This window comes from Prionailurus viverrinus, chromosome D2, assembly GCF_022837055.1.
Source record: "Prionailurus viverrinus isolate Anna chromosome D2, UM_Priviv_1.0, whole genome shotgun sequence".
NCBI lineage: Eukaryota > Metazoa > Chordata > Mammalia > Carnivora > Felidae > Prionailurus > Prionailurus viverrinus.
Window position 1 is genome coordinate 21,626,751 of NC_062571.1, and position 27,470 is coordinate 21,654,220.

Sequence of the window (27,470 nt, forward strand, 5' to 3'; positions counted from 1 at the left end):
ACCATTGCCTCATTGGGAAGATAAAGAGTAAGTTAAAGAATAGGACACCCTTAAATACAGACAACAGGGTGGCTGGAGGGGAGTGGGGGGGGTGGTCGTGATGGGCATTAAGGAGAGCACTTGTTGGGATGAGCACTGGGTGTCATATGTAAGAGATAAATCACTGGGTTCTACTCCTGAAGCCAAGACTACACTGAATGTTAACTTGAGTTAAAACAACAACAACAAAGGAATAACCTCATTCCCATGGCCTCAGGCACACTGAACGCCTAACCAGCTGGTCAGTTTTAAATTAAATTTAAGTTTATATGCACACTCTGTCTTCTATAATCACTATTGAAATTTGTCTCTTAAGTATAGTCCAGGTTAGGCCAAGAAGATTTACAAGATGTTGAGATATTAAGGACAAATTTTTTGTTCCATCTCCTAGAAATATTATTTCTAACACTATACGCTATTATGATACCAAAGTTTGTAAAACATGTTTCTTATAGAAACTTGTATTAGAGTATTTTGATGAAAAATCAAATTTGATCACCTTAGCCATAAATGAAGCTGAGCTTGGTGATAATTACCCCATTTCATATTTATAATCTTATATTTATATTTTTATTTATACTTATATATCTATATTTATATTCATATATCTATATCTTTATATTTATAATCTTTAAGATTATATAGTCAGAATGCATTCTGGCCTAGCTTTATACTCTGGAGTCTGTTTAAAATTAAGTCAACTCGAATGTATTAGGAAGTTCCTTTTATACACAATTTTTTAATACCATATTAAAACAATGACAATATGAGGAGTGCACTTGTGGTGAGCACTGGTGATGCATGGAAGTATTGAATTACTATATTGTACACCTGAAACTAATATAACACTGTATGTTTACTAACTGGAATTAAAATAAAAACTAAAAAAAAAATAGCAACAATATAAAAACATACACTACACTGGTAACCATGGTTATATTGGGGTAGTAAGATTATGAGAAATTTTTATTTCTTTGGAATTTTTTATATTTTCCAATATAACCATATTTCATTTATTATTATTTTTAATGAGAGAATGTCTCTGAGTTTCCCTTTTATCTTTATTCCTAATCATTGTCCAGTGAAAGTGCTAACAATTTATAAAGTAACCAAGGGCAGTTGCAAAAAATACAAATAATAATTTTTAAAAAGGAGTGTTTCATTCCCAGAATAATCAAGTGTGAGCTCTATGTTGTCAATCAGTTCAAAGATTTGGTGATTTGGTGTAGGATACTTTTTGTGCTCTACAGCAGGGAGGAGGAATTATTTTTATCTGTGACTGAAAGAGATTGTTTTATTAAGCTACAATCTTTCCACTCTAATCCTTTAAATATCTAGAATGTTGAGCATTTTTAGTGTTAGTGCCAGAAGGGAACTAAGAAGTCATCTGACCCAGACTCGTGTTAGACAAGGGGACTGAGGGATTTGCATGAAGTGACCAAGGTCACCTGAGAGACATAATACAAGACTGCATTTCTTAATTTGAATGTTCTTTCCATTCTACCAAATTGTTTCTGAGCCCATCAAGATGGAGGCAGGATCAGGGGATGAAAAACAGCCCTAACTATATGGCCCCCTTCCTATGAAATATAGGCAAAATAAGCTATTCCAGAACCCTTGTTCTGGAATACTTGTCACTCAACATAGTAGTCTCAAAACACTATCAAGACCAACTAATTTTTTTTGTTCTATACCTCATTTGTTCTCCCCCTGCCCTGTTAAGAAAGAAAGAAAGAATGAAAGAAAGAAAGAAAGAAGAAAGAAATAAATAAAGAAAGAAAAGAAAAGAAAAGAAAAGAAAAGAAAAATCTTAAGAGCACACTAATAAGAACATGCTGGCAACATGTAATGCTCCTGCTCTGGTACAGTCCAAGAAGGCAGTTCTCATGTACTATGTTATTGAGAATCTCTGGGTGCTCATTCTCTTATTCTTTCTTTTTTTTAGCAGAGCTCCTTAAGGCTCTGCTTACTTCTATGAAAAACACTTAAATAAGAAACAATTAGCTATTAATACACACACAAGTTGTCTATCTCAAAAACAAAAACTGAAAGGATTTATCCCTCATGGAAAAGTTGCTGCCAACAAAACTTCCTCTTTCCATAAAGCAACAACCCTTTTTCTTTCTTCTGGAATGTCACAAAAATAGTCAAAGCCATCAAAGGCCATTATTTTTGCTAATACTCCAATCTTCAACCCCCTCTAACTGGGGACTTCCAGACGAAGAGGCTAATGAACTCCAATTCACAAATGCAACCACCAACTTAATTAGTAGTAACACAATGCTACAGAATAGTTCCTATTTATACAGACAAGGTCTTAACAACATTAAAGGTTTAATGCTGTCATAAATTTTAATAAAATATTTTAAACACAAGTGAATTAATCATTCTCAAAAGTAAATTTACTTAGCTGGGTAAGAAATCCCCAGCTTCATTAGTATTCTGTTACATTGATAAATCCTCCTTTGTCATATCCGAGGGTTCACAGGATTGGCACTGGCTGTAGCTATATAAAAAAATCAATCAAACTGATGCATATTCATCAAGTTACTGCTCTGAACAGATTGATGGCATTTGTCTTCATTCTGTTATAAGGGGAACAAGGGCTTAAGCAAATAACAGCCTCACTGGGTGTCACACTAGAAAATGAGAGGGTTGTATTAAATGATTATTAAGGCTTCATTCTTGCTCTAACTAAATGCAGTTCTATAACTTTATATGTTTTGAAAAGCTCCAGGTACTGAAGAGTATGTCAGAGTAGGGTAATATGCAACCCCTCAACTCAGATGCAATGGAAATCCAAGTTAAAATATAAATACATCATCTTGGAAAGGAGGCAAAAGACATTATCAGACATCACCTTATCAAGGGTTAGCTCTGAGCACCTAGAGTACCCAGGATGAGTAGTTGCTGGGAAGAAAATGATTGAAGTAAGCATTATAAATCAAATGCCTGTATGAGTCAGGCAAAGAGTACAAATAAGTGGGCAGATCTGGGCAGGAGTTGTGGAAAAATGGATGGCTGCTCCTCAGCTCCTGCTAACTGTTGCCTTATAGGGCCCTGGGTATCCCATCTTCAGATTTTCAAAAAGAATCTCCAAAATCTGTAAACATGGTGATTTTAAGTTTATTTATTTTGAGAGACAGAGAGAGAGAGAGAGAGAGAGAGAGGAGACTGAAGCGGGAGAGGGTCAGAGAGAGAGAGAAAATCCCAAGCAGGCTCTGCGCTTGACACAGGGGTCAATTTCTCTAACCATGAGATCATGACTTGAGCTGAAATCAAGAATCAGACACTTGACCCAGTGAGGCACCCCAAAACTTTCGGATTTTTAAATATTGAATCAAAATATTTTAAAACATTCTGTAAGCCAAATGTATCTCCACACTTTAGATACATCACAGATCTCTGCTGTGGGGCACTGTACAAGGAATATAATATAGGGACAGCAAAGACATGGCAAAAAGGAGGATGGATGCAGTGAAAGAGGACAGAGGGGGCTAAATCAGTATCTGAGGTTGTCTCTGTGGAAGAATATGCAAAATGGAAGGTTGGAAGTGGTTAGGATAGTGTTTCTAAACTTTTGGGGGTCATGAGTGACATAAGACTCTGATAATTGCTTTAGAGATCTTCCCTGGAAAACAACTTTTATGTAGTAGGCAGAATAATGGAGTGCACACACACACCAAGGTGCCCACGTCCTCATTTTTTGTCCCAGTCCACATGTCACTCTTACGTGATAAAAGGGATTCAGTAGATATGATTAAGTTAAGGACCTTGAGATAGGGAGATTATTGTGGGTTGTCTAAATCAGTCCAATCTAATCCCATGAATCCTTTAAATCAGAAAATCTTCCCTGGGCATGGTCAAAGAGAGATGTATGGAAGAATGCTCAGAGATGCAATGTTGCTAGCTTTGCAGTGGAAGAAGCCGCACAAGTCAAGCAATGTAGGCATCCTCTGGAAATGGGAAAAGGCAAGGAAATGGATGGATTCTCCCCTAGAGACTCCAGAGAGGAATGCAGGCCTACCGACACCTTTATTTTAGCCCAAGGAGATTCATGTTGGACATCTACTGAACTGTAAGATTTTGTCAATGTGTGTTGTTTTAAGCCACAAATTTGTGGTCACTTGTTACAGTATCAACAGAAAACCAATATGATATATATACACTCAAACTTTAGAAAAAAAATTCATAAACCTCTCTGAAGCTCATCCACAGACACAAATATAGGCTCCCTGTGTTAGAAAGAGCTGACAGATAACACAATGCTCTGAGAGCTAAAGGTATGAAACTATTTCTCCTAGACATGCATGCAAAGATCAAATCCCATCTCAACACAATTAGCTCAAAAATCTCACTTCTACAAGCATGGATTAATTCTCTGAAGACTAACTGTTCTTTGAGTCTTGCTGAAGTGACATGTGACCCCTTGACAGCATAAAGATCTTTCTTCCCTTTTTCAAAGTGTTCATTATGCAAATAAAATATTCCCCCCATCCCCAAGAAGGTGGCATTTTACACCTGCTGAGATACAGACTGGTTTCTTCCCTCACTTCGAGTCAGACCTAGGTCTGGAGTGTCCTGTTACAGTATCATGTATCTATCAAGATCTTATTGGGCACCATATGCCTCAACCTGGTCATATGCTGACTTAAAAGGGAAGAGGAATGTTATCAGGAATGTGAGATACCTGACTCAAAGTTGTTTTTAGCCTCAGATCTCATTTCAGCAGTTCATCAAATTTCACAATCCCTGTAATATTTTGAGATTTTTTTTAAGTTTCATTAGAATGTCCCTAGGTGACGTCACCATGTTTGTGACAAATAACTCTGTAGTTTAAAGGTTACCAACGCAACCTAAATACTAAACTTAACAGTACCAGATATAAGTGGCCTATCACCACTTCTGATCTGAGACTTAATACCAGATCCTGTGATTCCTAAAACTGGGGTGCAGAATATTCTGGAATGGTGCTAGCTCAGAAAGCTAGATCCTATCAAAGTGGAACCTGGGGGCTAGAAGGGAAGAGAAGAAAAGGAAAACAGGATATTTGGGGTCCTATGGAGGTTTGCTAAGCTGCAGAAGTGGCCAATGTGTTGGAGAGAGACAAGGCTGATTTAATGAGGAAGGCTGCCCAGTGACCCTGACTGTATTCAGTTCCTTTTTCTGACATGCAGAGGAGGTCTAAGAACCTAAGATGTTACAAACTTGTGTATATGTACATCTCTGTTTTTCTGAGAAAAGGTGTCATAGACCTGAAAATCCGAATTCAGCTGTAACTACCCATCTATCCTCAAATGTAAGAAATGCTGCCTGGTACATTTCCTCATCAAGACTATTCTCATTCCATACTCTCAGCTCTTACAGATCATATTTGAATGATTCCCAACACAGAATCCTATTAAATTTCTGACCTGCCCTCTGATAACAGGAATATTACCACTTACCTTCCCCGCTGTAGATAAGAGATAAAATGGTTTAAAGTTACCAAACATCAAGTATATATTCCATACACACACAAAAAAAATAATTTAGGGTTTTTTTTGTTTGTTTTGTTTTGTTCTATTATTTTGAAATATGCATGGGTATATAGTTGGCTATATTCTTGCTGCGAAAGGCAGTTACAAGTCTGGTAGAGGGGAGACAGTGTCACTACACAAAATTGGTTCTAGTCAGTCTAAAACAGCTTTATTTTTTTTTACTTTTTTTAATCTTTACTCATTTTTGAGAGAGAGAGAGACAGAGAGAGAGACAGAGAGAGACAGAGAGAGACAGAGTGCAAGTGAGGGAGGAACAGAGAGAGGGAGACACAGAATCCGAAGCAGGCTTCAGGCTCCAAGCTGTCAGCACAGAGCCCGATGCGGGGCTCGAACTCATAAACCGTGAGATCATGACCTGAGCTGAAGTTGGACGCTTAACTGACTGAGCAACCCAGGCACCCCATAAAACAGCTTAATTTATAATAAGGCTTCAAATAGGAAGGAGAATGCTCCAATGACAAGGTTGAGTCTTACCTGACCTGAGGTCACGTAAGAATAAACAGAAAAGAGGTGGCAACTTGTGAGAAGGGTGATACAAGACACCTATGAATACAGTTGAAAAAAGAGTCACGTTGCTTTTGGGGTCCCTCCAAACTTTTAGGAATCTATGATTCTAAATTTAGTACTTGAATATTTTAAAGCAAAATTATATACTACAGCCAACTTCTCTGTACGTGTTGATTCATTTAGGCTGTGCTGCCATAAAAAAAAATCTAAAGGTCGTGCTCAGAAGCAGAGCACTCTCTTCCCACTGAGTGAGGGCTAAGATTACGCTGTATACAAGATCCTACAAAGACAGCTGACACAACTAGCAGCTGAATTCTTTCTTCTGTTTATTTCCAGAAGAGATTTTCCACAGACAGCTGCAATGCCAGGCTCCCATCAGAATGTCATGCCAACTTGCTGCAGACAGCTTTCCACCCACATCCTTGCCCTGGACCCAGGGCTGTCTCCAGCAGGTCTAGCAGACCAGAGAGGCCAGCCCCTGGACTGCTTCAAGTGTCCCAAGGATACTACTTGGATCAGCATTGAAGCACACCTGGTATGCTGTAATCAGACATTTGTGGGTTCAAATTCTGGCTCAGCTTTTTCACTTGTGCAATATCAGGTCAGGGACACAATGAATCTTGGGCCTCAGGCTCCTCCTCCATAAAATGGGGCTATAAATACTTACTTTATGAGGAAGTGATGAAGGCTAAATGAGATAATATATAAAAAGAAACTGACTTGATGTCTACACTGTCATCACTAATTATCATTATCATGGAGGAAAACATTTCTAGCATGGAATGAAAGAGTACAAAATGAAATCAACATTTCTTTCTCCCAGACTATCTCCTGTCGTCTCTGAGCTGTAAGGCTGATTATCTCCAAAATGAAGACAGTGACAGTAGGTTATTTACATTTCTGTTCAATTCAGACTCAATGATACTCTCTTACAGCCCCTTAAAGCTGCTTCTGTGACTTGTAAGGAATGCCAGCCAAAGTCAGAAAGCCTTGCCTCTTGTATGGGGGTGACAAGCACCAGCATCAGCATTTCTGGGAAAGCAACACCAGGCACAGCACAACTTCTGACAGCAAAAGACCCACCTTTGTTGAACTCGCACTGTTTCTTGGCACCTGAAAGGGTGATTTTGTGGACTCTCGTGGACTTGCGTTCCTGTTCTCCCCCGACACTCTGGCTGGCTGGGTACCACATGCTCTGTCTCCTGCAAGAAGAAACAGCAAAAGTAGAGGAGCTGTCAGAGGCCATCCGTTCTCTAGTGTTCCACAGTGCTCTTCAGCTGGGAGTGGGTCTCAGGGCAGGGAGCACAATACAAAACACATTCTGCAGACTATAGTTGGGGAAGGAGGCCAATAAGTGATTTGAAATTCAAGAAACCTCTTTCTGTCAGTTGCTACAAGATTACAGGATGAAGAGAAAAATAATTAAAAATCTAATGTTCAAGTGATGATATAACCATACATTAAAATTTTCACATTAAAATATTATAAAAGGATATTGAATAAATAGATATATCTGAAAATATAATTTCTGGAATATTTATAGCATTGGCTCGTTTTTGTAAAAACAAACATATGTATGAATGTACATACACACAGATTGAGATACCATAATCTTAACAGTGACTAACTCTGAGATGTCATTTCTTTTTTATTTTTCTTTTGGGGACTCATCTATATTTTTTACAATAAACATACATTATTCCTATAATAAGAAATAAATTTAAGTTAGTCTGAAATTTAAGGAACATATCATTTTTATAAATACCAAACATGCTTGATATTCCTTCTCCCACTCCCTCTCTCTGACATGCACACACACAGAATACACACATACCCACACACACACACACACACACACACACACTTGCCATTAGCTACACTGCATCCAAAGAAATCACTACATTGGTCATCCCATGTTGCAGTCTACTCATTAGTTTAGAAGAACTCCAGAATGCCAAACTCTCCAGAGAATATCATAAACAAATCGAAGCAAAAATGAATCTGGATTCACTATAAAGACACACACACGCTAAAAACGAAAGATTTATATACATTCAACCGCTGAACCGCTATAGTCTTTGAGCTGTGCCAAACCCCTAATAACAAGTTTTCCTAACAGCAAAATAGCCCCTCTTTACCTGATAAAAAAAATACTAAAACTATAATCAGTAAATCCAGATGGCTGCCATCATGCAGTGAAAAAAAATCATGTGCTGCAATACATTTGGGTCTTAGCAGTATAATGTGGTGGCAATAGAGACCAAGATTTTCTATTCTGAGTGTGGGCTAAAGTCAGTACAAGTGACAATATGTCAAGTCACTTTTCCAAAACACTAGACTAATGTGGTGGGGCTTTTTGCCAAGTAGTCATCACAAGCTTCTAAAACAAAATTACATGGATACTTTTCTATAAGAGAGTTAAAGTGGGGAGTGGGGACAGAGACAAGGAAAGGGATTAATTATGCCACCAGAATCTTTTAATTCCATTTTTCTAAGCCTCCAGCTTCAGGCAGAAGACACTCTGGAAGTAGTAACTGCTTATGAAAAATTCTACAACTACACCAATACTGGCAAGTTTCCCCAAACAGTGGCTTTCAAGTGAGATAGCTCACTTGCAAGGTATGTGACCTTGGACAAGTTATATCAACTATCTGGAGCTCAGTTTCCTCGTCTGTAAAATGGGAATAATATTCTAAGGTCACAAAGTTGTTGAACAAGATGTCACTAGAACATCTCTTACTTCCTGTCAACTGGAGGCACACAGCAGATGGGAGCTATGAATGCTAATATTGCTTTTATAAAAATTCCTTTAAAGCTCAATATTCTGAAAGTAATGTTAAGGAAATATTCAGAGATTTAACCCAAATAAGTTTATCAAAAACACACGTATTTTTGTAGCAGAATGCTTGTTTCATATTTCTATACTATTAATATCATTTTAAACATCATATTTAGAAGCCCAATACCTGTAGGCCTAAAGGAAAGACTCTTCTAATCTCTAAAAAGTTTAAATCTGAAATTTCCATCTTATTAAAAATTTTCCTTTTAGGAAAAAGTAGGTTTTTTTTTCTTTTTAAAGACGATGTCTTATCTAATCCTTTGAATCCACAAAAGTTTGAGAAGGGTTATAGGCCACACATTCTGGACTGCCATGGATTTTATGATGTATCTTAAAGATGAATAAGAGGGGGTATCTGGCTGGCTCAGTTAGAAGAAGATGTAACTCTTGATCTCAGAGTTGTGAGTTGGAGCCCCATGTTGGGTGTGGAGATTACTTAAAAAATTAAAAATCTTTTTAAAAAGATGAATAAATGGGGCTCTGGAGAAAGTGCCATAATCCTCTCAAGTCACAGATCTCAAAGCGTTGCAAGAGGAGAATTTTTCTCTGGCATGGGTGGATAGAGTATTTGGGGACATCTGACAATCAAGTCCCTGATTCAAGAGGAGAAAAAAATGGCATTGTCAGCCATGCTTCTGCCCACTAAGAATTTGAAACTTCAAGATGGTATGGAGAACTTGGAAAGAGTAAGGACTTTGGTATAAAGCATCCTGAATACCAGCCAACAGAGCAGACTCTGATGCGAAATATAAGCATAATTGTAATGATGGATGCTGCACTTTCCAATGACAAAATGTTAGATCATGCTCCAAAGTGTTGATCTCCAAAACCTCCTCAGATCAGAAACAAGTCCAGCCTCTCTCTGAAAATGCTGAATGGGTTCTTCCTTCCAAAGTTCCTATGAGTTTGGAAAATCTCATTTGTAAGAAAAGGAATAAGTATTTTTAGTTTAGTCCCTTCCATTCTATTATCTCTTCATGGAATGGCTCCAGGTGGACCAATAACCCCAGCAAACCCCACATGGGAATCAAAACCTTCAGGTGATTCTTGTAGGCTACATGTCTTCTGGCTGAGGCCCCAGGCATCATGAAGTGAAACAACACCTCCCTATTATGCCCTAAGTGAATTCCTAACCCACAGAAACCACGAGACATAATAAATATTTGTTTTAAGTGTTATACAACTATAGATAACTAAAATACCACTACCTTTTTTTTCTTGATCTAAGATACTACCAACTATAAAAGCCAACATCAGTTTAATTAAATAACATGTTAAGAAAAAAAATAATGCCATATTAAGTGCATCCATCAGTTTTAAAGTATAATCAGCTATAAGAAAGGTCAAAGTGTGAAAAATATATGTTTTGGCATCAAGGAAATTCAGATCATGCCCAGCAAATCACAGTACTATGTGTGACACAAAAGCAGTCTTGTCAGTAGGACACACCAGAAAAAGCAACTTCAAGAGTCTAATCTAGAAGTTACTCAAGAACCTCATAGGAAATAGGGGAGTAAACCCCAATTCTTACTTGCTCCACTTTTAAAAATAATTTCATGATTTTCCTTAAAGGGATAAGGCAGAAAGAAAATGGATATCATTCTAAATAAATTAATAAAACAATAGCTTCCAAAAGTATTGTGCTGCCAGGTATCATTTATTCATAAGGACATAAGGGAAAGAATATATAACAAGAACAGTAATAGTCATAGTTATTGGCCTTTATAACAGAGATTTAGCTAGACACATGAGAGACCACGACTTATCCCCCTTGGTGAGTTCACATCCCTATTCCGGTTGGGCTCCACCACCTGACAAGTGACAAGGTTAACTAGGACTGCCAAAGAAAGTTCTTAGAATAGATAGTATACTTGTGTATGACTGAGAGTGAACATATTCTCCCTGCCAACCCCCCAAAGGTGACAATATCTGAACAAGAATAATATATTTAATTAGTTTTGCTCACTTAAGCTTCATTATATCTTTGTTTGGAATCTGCTATGACACTCCCCCCACTCCCCCCGCCACCTCAAAAATTCTAGAACATTAAAGCAGGGTGTTTATCTTAAAATGACTGAGATATATTTTTACTCCAAAGGGAATCACCTACTATAAACCAAGGATGTTGACAGTTGAGGAAGTTATATAAAAGTGATTAAGACAATCTTGCCCCCAAAGAACTTTAAAATCTACTGTTTGACAAACACTAAAGTGTGAGAGAGCAGACACTAACTTGCTTACTTCTGTGTTAATGTACTTGCCAGATTGGCAAGTCCAAGCTGACCAATGGAAGTGAAGGAAGAAGCCAAGACCCTCCCCTCCAGGCTTGTCTCCCTGGTACCTGGCCAGGCAGAGTCTGGGTGGGTATATGATGAGTCATCCTACCTCTTCTCTTCCTCCCAGCCATTCTCTATCTTTTGATCTCACCTCCTGTACATCCTAATTCTAGCCTCAGTGGAGTGATTTCTTGGTTCTCTGCTATATGCAGGGCCAATCACATCGACTTAGCTCTGACATGAGTAAGTGTCACACAAGCATTATTTCACTCATTTTCTGACCCAGGAGCACAAGCCAGGACAGTATGCACAATGACAACAGAGAGACTGTCTGTTGGATTGAGAGGCTTGGAACCTCAGCTGAGTCAAGGAAAAATTAGCTGCCCCTAAAGTGGGAATAGTGGAATATAATATTTTGCCCTTGTTGGGATTTTAGTGAATTCAGCTGACTCTTACCAAACTTGAGAGAATCTAGTTTTGATCCAATGGCATGGCCACAACTTCAGGACCTTCCAAGGCCCCCAATTTGTACAAATCCATAACTCAGAAGAAAGAAAACAATTTCCATCCTAGTCTTAGTTTTTGCTCATCTACACTAGCTTGCCAAATCAGAACACTACCTTTAGACCTCAAAGACACATGCATCCTTTAAATCTTCCTTTCAAGATGTGGTCAGTCAAAACATTAACTCTTTTCAGCTTCTCACAGTTGAGGTTTTATTATGTCCATTCTATTCCAAAACTGATAAAACAAGTTACTTTCCTCAACTACTGGCTTAAATTGTAAATTAAACAGATTTGTAACTAATCACTCCATTGCTAATGCCTTGCATTTTTCAGAGCATGTTCTTCCCAAGAGCTCTAAATACTACATGATTAATACTTCTGATATCTCCATAGTTTTGAAAAACAAAAATATTCATCTCTTACAACAAACAGGTAATGTGTTATAAGTGTACCCTATCCTATGTCACCCCAGAGTACCTTTTACCTTAAATCTGCACACATCTATGAAAATGACTTAAAGTCTTTTTGAATAATTGGGGGTTTTAAAGACCTTTCCCCTGATTAAAAGAATTATCACATTCATTTTATAATTGGGGGAAAAGAGGCTCTGGAAGAGCTGATTAGAATATCTTCTAAAAATGTGTGTTATTATTATTTTAAGTATTCTGGATATTTAAGAAATAGTACTTAGAGAACTGTTGTTTCAGACCTATTTTAAAAATAATTTCTGGGGGCACCTGGGTGGCTCAGTCAGTTAAGTGTCCAACTTTAGCTCAAGTCATGATCTCTCAGTTCCTGAGTTCGAGCCCCACATCAGTGCTGACAGCTTGGAGCCTGGAGCCTGCTTCATATTCTGTCTCCCCCAGTGTCTCTGCCCCTTCCCAGGTTGTCCTCTCTCTCTCTCTCTCTCTCTCTCTCAAAAATAAATAAATAAATAAATAAATAAAATTTCTGCCTACCTTGTTCACTATTTCAACACAGAAATAAAATAAATTATGGAGGAAGATAAGCATAGGTTCAAAATCCACACATATCCACAAAGTAGGATCTCCTCTGATCCTATTTTCTTATCTGAATACAGAGATATCACTAAGTTTACTGCTTACATTTGTAAGAATTTCTAGTAGAAAACAGATATTCAAATTATGCTATCTTGTCCACTTTCCAAATCAAATAACATTCTTTGAGTGCCTGATCTATACCCAGCACTAAACTACACACTTTTAACTTGTATTTCCTCTTTTAAAACCAGGAGGTGGATCTCACTGTGCCACTTTCACCCATTGAGAATAATCAAGTGAAAACAAGACAGGTGACGTATTAAGGCCAGAAATATTGTCTTTTATGCAAGTGATGCCTTCCAGAAAACCCTGAAAATTTCAGTTTAACTGATATTTATGCATTTTAAGGCTACACATTTCCCCACTATCAAAAGTACAGTGTTCCTATGAAATCTTCCAGAAGTCATGGTGGTATAAAGGAAAGCAGCAATTACCATTAGTCTATATGGCAAATTTTTTTTTATTCCCAGACCCCAAAAAGTAACCTCTCTTACACCTTTCTGATACCTTAGGACACACAAAATAAATCTAGATAAATCACCGATGTTCACAGACCCAGTTCAAAGGTATGGCAGCTTAATGCTGAGATTCTGAGTAGAATTCCCAGGAAAGCAGCTTGGTAGCACCACACTAGCTGTTCAGGGTGCATGCTACCTCTATAATGGCTCACCGTAAAACAAACACCCAATGCTATTTTCACTTTTTGCCTTTTTTCATAAAAGTAAAAATCCTCTTCAGATTTCTTCTGGTTAGTGGAAATATGTACCAATATAGGTCTTTCATAAAACTCAATTGGCATAACATGAACTTTCAAAACCCAAGGGATATCTCTATTATCATGACAGAAGACAGTGAATATCTTGTTTAACCAGCTAAAGTTGAAATATTTTAATAAAATAAACACAACTTTTATTCAATAGTCCTGAAGTGCTTTGAAATTATGCAAATCTTGATAAATTTGGGGGTAGTTGCATTATTTCAAATTGTTTCCATTCAGAGACTTAATATGTTATATTCAATATTTAATTCAAAATTGCATAAAGTAGGACCACACCGAATCTTTTGAGCTATAGAAGTCAGATCCTAGCTCTAATCTCCTAAACTCAAATTCAGAATTCTTTCCATTTTTTCAACATCCCAAATTTATTATTCTCAAGTGACAAAACTAAAACTATTATTCGTGGAGTATAGAGCCTATCAAATAGTGGAGCACTCTTCCTGAGAGACTTTGGGCAAGAAAGAGTTTTATAGAGTGAGAAGAGACAACATGGAAACAGGGAATGATTGGCTAAGAAGACAGGGGTTTCCTTATAAGGCTAGTGGGTCCTATTTTCTAGGTTAGATAAGCTAGATAAGGCTAACTTGCACAATTGTGACTAATGTTATGTTTTCTTGACAGATGTTTTCAGTAAGTGCAGGCTGCCCTAGTTTAGATTTGTGACATGGGCTAGGCCACTGGGATGGCCTCCATTTTGTGGATCCCAATATACAAATTAACTTTATCAACTTCCTCCTTTTGATATACTCTCAGTTGTACTGCAAGTATTGATCAAAATTTAAAGTATTGGTGCCACTGTGAGCTACTACTCCTTGTCAATGTTGGTGTCAGGATGACTCTCTGACCACAATTCATAGATTAGGATATCAAAGTCCCTTAGTTGGCAGTTGTTCATCCCATTTTTTGTCATTCTAGGCACAGGAAGACCATTTGTCTCATTACCAGTGGCTGCATGCATGCCTTTAAAGCTTTTGAGAGAACACAGTGCATCAAGGTGACTATTAGAATGGCTATAAAGTGAATAATACCCAATATTTGGAGGACACGCCAATGCCGCAATCCCCAGGGACCAAACCGACTTAGAGTAAATAGATCAAAGAAAGACTTCATTGAAGGAGTTACTTTCTCAAACCAAATGGTTTGTTTATATATTTTGTAAAACAGTCTACACTTCTACAGAACTATTTATCCACCAGTGTGTTTCAGAGAAACTGAGGCATTGAAAATGGGGGAAGAGGTTTATGATGGGAATAATGACAGAATCACCAGCATCATACTAAATCCAACAGTCCACTGGAGGCTGGATAGCCCACTTTTGTAATGGTCTGAGATATATGAACAATGGTGTTGACTTTCCAGGCCAGGGCAAGACAATAGGTTGACAAAAGAATGACAAAAATCTTCATGGTGTAAAATTAGGAAAAGGATTGTTGGAAAGGGAAGGAGAAATGGAAAGAATCATTCTCAATGTTTTGCGAGGAAGCAGTCTGCTTCAACATCAGCTAGTTTTTTTCCTAGTCAGTTTGATTTTCATGTCTCTAGCATGTGCACAAGACCAGATGTCAAGTGGAGACTTCTCTAGTTGTGAAATAAGCACCCAAGTTTAAACATCTTGTTATTTGGCAATGGTGTCTGTGTATGAGAGTACTTGGTAGATAGAGTCCTTTCCATTAATCTTAGTTTTGCAAAATCATTAGAATAAAAAGTGATTGTCTTAAAATAACAAAATATTTAAAAATGCACATGGTTAAAGAACTGATGAGAGTTTCTTTGATGGTTAAATGTAGTTATTTCTGTGGCATGCAGTAATTTAGAATAATAATTGGACATTGAAGTATTGATAAATTTCTAGAAACTCTATAAACAATTTCTGGAATACCTATGTTAGTAACATATATCCATACACACATAACCTAACAAGGTTTATCATTACTTATTTGACAATGTTTCCCACATAATTTAACATATCAAATAAACCTAATTTCTTTAACATCTCTCTTTTCCAAGGTGAGATTCAAATCTTTTGAGATTTCCAGGGACTCTCTGGGATATATCAAAGTTACTTTAAGGTCAAAAAGACTCCTTTAGAGTTTGATTTGGTGAAGTTGTCAAAATGGCAAAAGGTTTGAACATTTGACTACGTGAGACCACAGATCATTATCAAATATTAATTAACTGAATTGACAATAGAAGATTGTGAAAGGCAAACACAGGTTACATTGTTATGAATGAGACTTAGTTCCTAATATTAAGAAGACTGGGTTCTCTTAAGTAATCTAAGACCTGATATAAAAACAACATGAAACAAAGGAAATTATTTTGCTAAGAGTAAAAAGAAATCTTTGCTTTGCAGGTAGATTGCCTTAAAAGTAAAGGGAACAAACAACAAACCTTTCACAATCATTTATCCAGAGCGGACCAAATAGTACAGGAATATCTTTTTCACAGAGAGAAAACCAAATTTTAATTTTGCTTCAGGGCACTCTTAATAACAAAACTCATTTTTTTAAGGGAAAAAAAAACCCTTAAATCCATTCTAATCTTAGCCAGCTTGCCATAGCTAAAATTATTTTCCTAAGATTCCTTTTCCACAAAAGTTTTACAACTTTTTATAACCATTCAGATTTTTTACTGTATTTTTTCCTTCTTTTTCACTCTGAAACAGTCGCTTTCCTTTCCTTATTTTTATTTTACTTTTTTGAATTTTTTAAAGTTTATTTATTTTGAGAGAAACAGAGAAAGAACAAGTGGGGGAGGGGCAAAGAGAGAGAGACAGACAGAGAGAGAGAAAGAGAGAGAATCCCAATCCCTCTGTGCTGATAGCACAGAGCCTGATGCAGGCCTCGAACCCACAAAGCTCTGAGATCATGACCTGAGCTGAAACCAAGAGTCAGACACTTAAGCAACTGAGCCACCCAGGCACCCCTTTCCTCATTTACTTTTCATTCACAGTTGTTTACTTTTACCCTTATTATTTTTTGATAGTTTTATTTACATATATGATTATAATTATTACCATTAGAATCCTAAATTCCTAGTGAAAACTAAGAAGTAAGCAAGTGTGGACTGGCAAATTTACATATATATTTCATAATTTCTAGAAATATCTTCTTCCTCAGTGAATTTTTCAATGTGGACAGAACATGTTTACTAATAGACCAAATATCTTTAGTTCTTCTGTAAAAGGAAATAAGTAGATAATCTATGCTCAGTAGTTAATGTTTCAATATTTTATATTCCTCATAAATGATCTAGATATTCAATGTATATCCATCATTTAACCTATCTCAGTATAATATTAAGGTTTCAAGTTGCCAAAAAGATTTTGTAAGCTACTTTTAAGTAGATGTACAAAAAAGGATAATTATTGTTGAAAAGTTCATTTATAAATTTTTATCTTACTTGCTTCTATTTAATTTACTTATTTCTAACAATTATGTTTAGATTACTCATGAAAAGATGATTTGCTGTTTAATGATTCATGAAATTAAGTTATCTGTTAGGCTCACAAATTCTGTAACAGAGATAATATGAGCTCCTTTAACTTTTAGTAAACCTAGGTATAATAAAAGTTGTAGAGCTGCATTATATTTAATACTGATAGCTCTAAAGACATGCTAATTTTAATTAAACCAATGAACTTAAATTAATGTTTATTTACCAAATATTATCTTAGATTAAAACAAATTTGAGAAACATTTGGGTTACTTTCTATAGTTCTGTGAGTATATTTGATTTATATATATGTTTATATATAAATAGAACTCTGCACAAATTAATTTTGGCAATACCATCTAGATATAGAAATTACCACACTTTTATAAAATACTTATACACATACATAGACATACAGACAGATGTAAAGAGAGATCTTCTAGTTTTTTAATTTCAAATTTTAGCCACAAGACAGGTACAATAATGCAAAATTCTGTAGCCTCTAAAAGAAGAGTTGGATACAAATTGGTTTCTGACAGATAGAATATGTTAGGCTACCTGCTCAGATGGCTTACACATTTTCATAATATTTTTGGAGAAGACTTTTAAGATTTCTTCATATGCTTAGGCTCCAAATTGCTTTTCCTTTTTTCCCCCCCTTGTGATAGAAATAACCTCCCCAAAATTTGTATTTCAAAGAGATGGCTTCTACAGATAAGAGTTCCTAGAGATGACCAAGTTCAACTTTTACATCTCAAAAACACAGAAAAAGAATGCAAGTTTCTACAAAGACTTTGTTTACTAAATCCAGAATTTTATAATACCTACAATCTTATGAGAGGAAAAGGGGATGTTTGGAGGGTGGTTTTAAAAAAGAAAAAGTGGTGATTTTAAAAAAGTCCAGAGCTGTACTTATATTCTTATAATGACTCAATTTATAAGACAAGTACAATTGTTTTTACTTCCTCAAAAATTAGGTTGCAATCTGAATGCCATCAAGGATGCTGACCCTTCCAATCCAACTACTTTATTTGCTTCTTTAGATAAGGGAGGAGTTCTTCAACTAAGATGCAAATCAAAAGATTCCTATGTTCTAGATTTAGAGCTTCACCCTTGGATAAAGTTTGTCTTTGTTTTTCTTTCTTTCTGGATACATTTAGCTTAGGGGAGAAAGCCTTGTAAAAAAGAAAAAAAGTTCCTATCAGGTTCTGAATGCCAGCTAACAATGTGGCTAACTTCTGACCATAAAGCTACTCAGAAATCTTTGCAAATATCTTGTCAAGTTTCAACTGGGGCAAACAGTAAACATTTCTGTTAGTATTAAACAACTCAAAGACACTAGCTTCCCAATATCCAGAGCCATTTCCAAAAATTGCCAAGAGTAGGAAAGACTTACAATTCCTCTGAGAGTGGGCAACAGTAAGTAGGACCCCAATCACAAATGGATTGCAACCTACATTTCTTCCTGGCCATGTTTTGGGTTCCCTACTCTTAAGTTGCCCACATATGCAAGAACCCAACAACCTGCCTGCCCCTGCCAAGCAGAAAACTAAGCCAAGTTCTCAGGAAGTTCTTAGGACACAAAACAAGACAAACAAGAAGACAATAACTGTCCCTGGGAGACAAACGATTGACAACCAATGGGGACCTCAAAACCAAATTCATAAAAGTCTGAATTTAGAAGGGAAGGGATAACATGAAATCTTACTTTTCTCTACCAACAAGGCACTATAGAGATCTTGGAGAGCTGACTCCAATAAGAATTCTCACCTTTCATCTGCTTCTGCCAGTTTTCCCAAGATCCCATTCATAGGCTCCAAAGAGTGGGGTTTAGAAAGTAGTTCTGGTATCGACAACATTTAACAAGATTTTCCATTAATTTTAATTTAGTTTCCCCTTGGTTGTTTAAGGGAGCAACTGGTAGCCATTGACTGGAGAATTCCTTGAAGTCCTGGTAATTCTGAGAGGTGTCCATATGGGGGCCCTCTTTCAAGCGTAGATATGGGGGCGTTTGAGTTGGTGTGGAAGAATTTGACAAAAAAATATTTGAGGAAAGTCTTTTTTCCAGTGTCCCCCATTGATTACAAATGAGACACTGATTTCTGGGCCAGCGTGTTGGTGATGGGCCTCTAGGAGAGTGACATCAGAATTTTTAGGTTTCTTGAATTGGAGCTGTTTCAGTTGTAAGGCTACTAACTTGGACTTATGTTTATGGTCTTATGGTCAATTTCAAATGGAAAGTCAATTTCAATAGGGGATTAGTAAAAACAAAAATACACTATTGAAAAAAAGGAAGATAGTGGTGAGTAGAAAGAGATATGCCAGTCTCAAAAGCCTTTTGTTTTTAGGTACCTCTTAGGTCTTTAATTTTTCATCAGCCTTTTGCAATGAATCTTTCAATGAAGCTATTTTGGAATGTTGAAGACTTCTGGTGACTTCTGCATGGCAATTAAAATAGTTATCTCATTCTGTTTGTCTGATTTGGCAACCTTCTGTTAAAATAAAAAATAGACTGAGACCAGCCTTGAACATTCCCTGAGCAGACAAAACCAATTCCCTATAATTGAAGAAAATGTTGATATTATAACCAATCACTGTGAAGAATAAACAGCCACTGCCTTCCCACTATACAAACTGCTTTATAATAATATACCCTTGAGCCTCATTCCATGTTTTGGTTTGAGTGCTCCTGGTTTGTGAACTGTCTTTTTGATGTGTGCACAATAAACTTTTACTGACTACTACCTCAGTGATAAATTGTTTATACTTCTGTTATTTATGAACTTCTGACATTTCATAGCTTCGGAAGGGAAATCCAAAGACGCAGTGACTCCAAGGGCAGTGAGCTAACAAATGCTGATTCCCAAAATCCACTGAGCTCTATGCTTTCTTGCTGACTCTGAAATTTGAGAGTAAGTATCTCTTCAATGTGAGCTTTGTTCTCTTTGCATTTTGAGCTCTCTCTAACTTTATTGTGCATACCTGAATTTTGTTTATTGAAACTCCTTGGTAAGTCACACTATTCTGCTCAAAAGGAGGTGGGAGGGGCATGTAAGTCCAGCTACTGAAATCAGAAGGCCCCTCATTTTAAGAAATCTTAGGGAGTCTAAAGGGAAAGATGAAATCTACTGGGTCTAAATTTTTTTCTCCATTTCCCTCAAAAACTTTCCTGCTTTAAACAGACCAATTACTAGTACCAAAATTGGATCAGTAATCAAAAAATTCCAATTAAAAAAAATCCAGGGCCAGACGGATTCATGGGTGAATTCTACCAAACATTTAAGAAGGGTTAACACCTACTCTCCTCAAATTATTCCAAAAAGTAGAAAAGGAATGAAAGCTTTTAAATACATCCTACTGCAGCATTACCCTGATACCAAAAACAAACAAAACACCACAAAAAACAAACAAACAAAACTACAAGTCAATATCCCTGATCAAAATAAGAGGCAAAAATCATCAACAAAATATTAGCAAACCAAATTCAGCAATACATTAAAAGGATCGTTCACCACAATCAAATGAGATTTATTCCAGGGATGCAAGAATGATTCAATACCCACAAGTCAAGATGATACACAACATTAAAAATGAAGGATAAAAGTTATATGATCATCTTAGTAGATGCAGAGAAAGTATTTGAAAATTCAACATCGATTCATAATAGGAAGTCCCAACATGGCAAGTTTAGAGGGAATACACCTTAACATAGCGAAGACAATATAAAACAAACTCATAGTGAAAGTCATACTCAATGGTGAAAAACCGAGCTTTTTCTTTAAGATCAGAAACAAGACAAGGATGTCTATTCTGACCACTTTTATTCAACAGAGTACTGGAAGTTCTAGCCACAGCAATCAGACAAGAAAAAGAAATAAAAAGTATCCAAATTGGTGAAGAAGAAGTAAAACTGTCATTATTTGCAGATGACATGATACTATACATAGAAAACTCTGAAGACTCCAGCACTCCACCAAAACACTACTAGAAGTAATATATAAATTCAATAAAGTTGCAAGATACGAAATTAATATACAGAAATCTGTTGTATTTCTATACACTAAGAACAAAGTAGCAGGAAAACTATTCAGAAAAAATTCTATTTACAGTTGCAAAAAAAAAAATCAAAATACTTAGGAATAAATTTAACCAAGTAATTGAAGACCTATACTCTGTAACCACAAAACATTGATACAGAAATTGAGGATGACAGAAACAAATGGAAAGATATACAGTGTTCATGGATTGGAAGATTAATATTGTTAAAATATCCATACTACCCAAAGCAGTCTACAGATTCAGTGCAATCCCTATCAAAGCACCAATAATATTTTTAAAAGAACTAGAACTAATAATCCTAAAATTTGTATGGGACCACAAAAGGCCTTAAGCAGCATAAGTGATCTTAAGAAAGAAAAACAAAGCTCGAGGTATGGCAATCCCAGATTTTAAGATACACTTCAAAGCTGTAATATATGGTATATGGTGCTGGAATATATATATATATATATATATATATATATATATATATTATATATACCATAATATATGATATATGGCATATGGTGCTAGCATATATATATATATATATATATATATATATATATGCGCCATATATATGGTGCTGGAACATATATAGACCCATTGGTCAATGGAATAGAATAGAAAGCCAAAAGTAAACCCACACCTGTATGGTCAATTAATCTATGATAAAGGAGGCAAGTATATACAATGAGAAAAAGACAGTCCTTTCAATAAATGGTGCTAGGAAAACTGGACTGCTTCATGCAGAAAAATGAAACTATACCACTTTCTTACACCAAACACAAAAGTAAAAAAGGATTGAAGACCTAAATGTGAGCTCTAAAGCCATGAAACTCTTAGGCAATAATCGTTTTGAGATCAGCCTTAGCAACATTTTTCTAGATACGTATCATCAGGCAAAGAGAAACAAAAGCAAAAAAAAACCTATTAGGACTAATCAAAATCAAAATAAAAAAGATTTTGCACAGTGAAAGAAACCATCAACAAAACAAAAAGGCAACCTACTGAATGAAAGAAGATATTTGCAAATAATACATCTCATAAGGGGTTAATATCCAAACTATATAAAGAACTTAACACAACTCAACATCCAAAAAACAAAAAATACAATTAAAAAATGGGCAGAGAACCTTTGGCAACCTTCTTTTGCCAAAGAAGACATTCAGATAGTCCCAGACACATGAAAACATGCTCAATGCCATTAATCATCAGGGAAATACAAATCAAAACCATAATGAGATATCACCTCACACCAGTCAGAATGGCTAGTATCAAAAAGATAAGAAATAACAAGTGTTTGGCGAGGCTATGGAGAAAAAAGAACTTTTGTGCACTTTGGTGGCATTTTAATTTGTACAGCTACTATGAAAAACAGTATGGAGATTCCTCAATAATAAAAATAGAAATATCATGCTACCCAGTAATTCTACTTGTGGGTATTTATCCAAAGAAAAATGGAAACACTAATTCAAAAAGATACATGCACTCCTATATTTATTGCAGCATTATTTACAATAGCAAAGATATGGAAGTAACCCAAGTGTCCATCAGTAAATGAATGATGAAATATAATTCTGCCATAAAAAAGAATAAAATATTGCCATTGGCAACAACATGGATTAACATAAAGGATATTATGCTAAGTGAAATAAGTCAAAGAGAGAAAGACAAATACTACATGATTTTGTTTATATGTGGAATCTAAAATCAAAGTAACTAACAAAAAGTGAAAAATAAATAAAGAACAAATTCATAAATACAAAGAACAAATTGGTGGTTGCCAGAAAGGAGGGGGTGAAAGATAGGCAAAATAGGTGAAAAGGATTAAGTGGTACAAACCTCCAATTATAAAGTAAGTCAGTCACGGGGATGAAAATTACAGCATAGGGAATATAGTCAATAATATTGTAATAATTTTGTATGGGGACATTAGGCAACTACATTTATCATGGTATTTCATAACATATATAATAGTCAAATCAGTACAATTTACACCTGAAGCTAATATACAGGTGTATATTATCAACTATACTTCAATTACAAATTAAGTATATATAAACAAAACTACTAGAAATAATAAGGGCTAAAGAAAACAACTTTATATAAAAAGTAGGTAAGGTGAATAGAATGTGTTTTGGGGGATAAAGAAAGTTATGAAGGACATGTTGTTTTGTTTTGTTTTGCTTTTTGGTAAGAAAAAAAGCCCACATTTTGTCCTAAAGTAAAATAATTGTTTCAGAATAAGGATAAAGGGAAAAACCTAAGTGGACATAGAAAAGTTGTGGAAGGCTTGTGGAAAATAAATTGAGAAAGGAAATTTATGTGTGATCAGGCTGGCTAAAATTGGAATGATTTTATTTAAGTTAAAAAAAAGAAAGTGTTTTAGTATCAAAAGTATACTAGTATGGGCATCTGGGTGGCTCAGTCGGTTAAACGACCCACTCTTGATGTCTGCTCAGGTCATGATCTCATGGTTCCTGAGATCAAGCCCCACATCCAGCTCAGGGCTAACAGTGCAGAGCCTGTTTGGGATTCTCTCTCTCTCACTCTCTCTCTGCCCCTCCCCCACGTGCACCTGCTCTCCCTCTCTCTCTCTCTCCCTCTCTCTCATAATGAATAAATAAACATTTAAAAATATACGCCAGAATTAGGTTATCTTTGTGTCCTGTTAATAAATTATAAACAAAGGTTTTCCTTTACCTTTAATGTAATCTGACTAGGAAACAATTCAAACTGACATATAGAAATCTTCTCAGCCAGCTGCTGTCTAAATTCAGAAACTGAATTTATAATTTGCTCCAATGATTAACTTTGTTTTTATTTTGTTTCCATAGAAATACCTCTCATTAAATTTTCTGATTGCTCACAATATATAGAGGTCTAATTTAGGGGGAAGCTCAACTGCAGTACCACCTCCTGAAAAGAAACATCCTGATATTCATCCTTTCTCAAGTAATCATGAGGATATGAGCCTGCTAATACATAGCAGGCCTTTATATAGACATATTTGTGCCTATATAAATGACTCAGAAAAAAATTGAAACCCAATTATACACTGGGTGTATACATTATACACCCAATTATCCAAAAAAATACATATAGATTAATTTAGCTAAAACTGAATCTGATTATAACGCACTTGAGTTATTTAATTGGTTAAATCTTGGCTCCTGGGAATCTCTGTTCTGGGGAATTTTTCTATCTTTGGCTATTGTTCTCCTTATAGTCATAATAACCTCTCCAGGTTAGTATACTTTTGATGGATCCATTAGAATTGGTATCCATTAGAATTACACAACTGGATAAAAGCAACAATAATTACATAAATGATGAAGATGGTGACTACATGACCTTCCTATTTGATGATTCAATGAGTGGAAACAAAATATGTGGTTCTTTGGCCGAACTACGTCAATGATGGTAACTGAGAAGAATGCCGTACTGGTTGGTCATACACTTAGCCTGCTGAAAGAATGACCAAAAGGAAGGAATTGTTAAAATAAAACCCAAATGTAGACCAGCCTCAAAAATTCCCTAGGCAGACAAAACCAGTTTAGCCATACAAGCAAAGCTTAATTTAGCATATTTTGCAAGACTTACTTGACCCGGGTCATTTCTTGCTTATGCCTCTGGAAATCACAAGTAAAATTTAAATTGTTTTCCAAAATTGTTATGGAGTAACCACTAACCAGTTCTCTGTAATTTAAGAAAATTCTAAGTGATTATTATCACTGTGAAAAATAAGCAGTGAGTGACTTCCTACTATATATATGGCTTTATAACAATATACCCCTGAGCCTCATTCCATGTTTTGGTTTGAGTGCTCCCAGTTTGAGAACTATCTTTTTGTTGTGTGCACAATAATCTCTTACTAATTACTAGTTTGGTAATTCATCAATTTTATTTCAGCTATTTCTGAACTTTTAACACTTTACTGTTAAGTGCACTTCTTAACAATCTTGTCTAATTGAAATGTTCCCTACAATGACCATTGTAATTCTAAGTTGTCTTAGTAAGATTTTCACCTTTTGTATGTATCTGTAGTTTCTGGGACCACATTTCTCAGAGATAAACTAAGCATATGTGCCAAAAGGTGATGTGCTTAATTCTTTGAAACTTGACAATCCCATTTCTTTAGCTAAGCCTTGGGTCTCGTGGAGCCAAATACTTAGGAGGGATGTGCACCTGGGTTGAGGATTTTAATATTTTACAGGGTACCTTGCTGCATGAAAAAAATTTTGAGGTTGGTGGGTGACCTGGTATCTTTCTAACCCATTCCATGACCAACCTATCCTGGCACAGAGTTCTTAGAGTTGGGTGGCAAGTACTCAAGTGTTCAACCTGCACGCACCAACTTTGCAGTTTTACCTTCTGAGATTCCCATTAGCAATAGATCTAACATTCCTTTAATAATATCCCTTTATAATGGAGAAAACCCTGATGGCTTTTAACAGTCTGACCTGTGCCTACTTACATTTCAATATACTATTGATCAAAAAATTCTGAATTTTTTCTCTTTATTTCCCCAAATCACCCAGTAGTTCACACTGTGGGCTTTCCTTGAGGCTTTGTGAGTCCCCTAAAAGCTGCCATCTTGCTTTCTTTAGATTGAGGGATACTCATTATTCTCCCTTGAAGTAATCCTCCCTAATTCAACCAGTCTTACTATTTCTTGTGGCCTGTGCACAGTTCCTGAAACCTGTGAGTCTCACTGTGAAAATCTGGAGTCTATTACATCCCAATTTCCACCGGGTGAAAATCTAGAGTTTCGCACACCCCAGTTTTCCAGTTGGAAGGATTAGGACAAATTCAAAGAGTTCAGAATGCAAAATATACAGAGCTCCATCTGAGAGCAGCTTTCCAGAGATGCTGGAGAGTGGCTGAATAAGCAGAGAACCAAAAGGGCTCTCTAGATACCTTCACCTATACATCTAGGGGCCATTCTCAGAATCTTCAGCAAGTTGTCTTTGGGTCCCATCTTGTCACCAAAACTGTCAACTGACAAAACTAAAACAATTTAGTAATGAGTTTGATGTACTTTACTCAAGGAAAAACAATACATGGATTGGGGGAATATAATGCCTACTAAACAGTGAAACACCCTTCCTGAGGGAATTTGGGCAACAGTAAGTTTTATAGAGCATTACGAGAAGCAATGTGGAAGCAGGGCATGCTTGACTAGGAGATTGGGGATTTCCTTATAAGGCTAGCAGAGTTTCTATTTTCTAGAATGAACTAGGTAAAGCTGAGTTGGAGGAGTGTGATTGATGTACGTTGGGTTTCCTTGACAGGTGTTTCTTATAAGTGCAGGCTCACTTAGGTGTAGGTTTGTGATAGGGCAGGGCTACCAGGGAGGCCTCCATTTTGTGAGTCCCAATATACAAATTAACTTTATCACTGTAAAGCTGAGAAGTATTCCATGCAAATCAGCTAAACACAGTCACATAAAAAAAAAAAAAACTGTAACAGCTGGAGTGTGTGGTATTCAAATGTAAAATCAATAAAGCATGCAAGAAAGTATAAAAGAGAGTCATAAGGCATTAGGGTTATCAGTGGTATGTATTTATTTTCTTTGCAGCATGTGGATAAAGGACACAGGGACTCTGAAGTAAGAAAGATTCATAAAGAAATGAAGGTCTTCCTTTAATGAACTTGCCCACATTGAAGGTTGGAGGCAGGAGAGAAGTAGCCAGATTAACCAGCTGTGTGGGAGGCGAGATTAGCCAACAAAAGTGTTGTGCCTACCCCAAATCTAAGTACCTCACTCTGAAAACCCTCATATTTCTGCTCCTGCCCCACTGAGGAGTTAGATCACCTCTCCTGCTCACTCTGAGTCTATAGAAGTCCCCAAATAGGATGAAGTTCAAAGAAAAACAGAAGGCAAACAGACTCTGGTCATGATAACTTTGCTTTACTCCTTAATAGCATTGATATTTCAAACTGCCATATCCAGGCCCTGAAAAGTGCTTATCCCAACCAGAGTCAGCCTCAGGCATGTGAAGTTTCTAACTTGACCATTATAACTCCTAAGATTGAGGAACAAGCCACCCCTTCAGTTTTTGGGCTTCTTGGGCTTCTATGTTCATTCATCATTCAAATATGCAGTTTCTGACAGGTGCTACATTTTGTGCTCTCCCTAGTTTTTGCAGTCAGGGAGTGCATAGTGTAGTCACCAGTGGTGGTGGTGCTAAGGGTGAAGGGTCACACAAACCATACACAGGTAACTGCAGTATGATCTACAGTAAAATAGGGTAAAGGTAAGTGTGATATGCTCTGGAAACACATAGGAATGACACCAAACCCAGTTTGTAAAAGAAGGTGTCCATGAAGTAGCTTAAAAGAGGAAACAAAGAGATGGAGAGACACAATGTACCAAGGCAAACACGTAAGTGAAAGCATGGCATGTTCAAGGATCTCAGAATGGTTGACTATGGGGTTAGAGTCA

General features: G+C 36.3%; 1 protein-coding gene across 6 annotated transcripts in view; it reads right to left on the reverse strand.

Moving 5' to 3' along the window:
- The window catches only part of FAM13C (family with sequence similarity 13 member C), a 156,929-nt gene that overhangs the window by 94,668 nt on the left and 34,791 nt on the right, over positions 1-27,470 (reverse strand). For all 6 annotated transcript variants that reach the window (XM_047826200.1, XM_047826199.1, XM_047826202.1 and 3 more), the window contains one exon: positions 7,170-7,288. In XM_047826200.1, the coding sequence (XP_047682156.1) occupies positions 7,170-7,288 (119 nt within the window). The remainder of the gene's footprint in view (positions 1-7,169; positions 7,289-27,470) is intronic.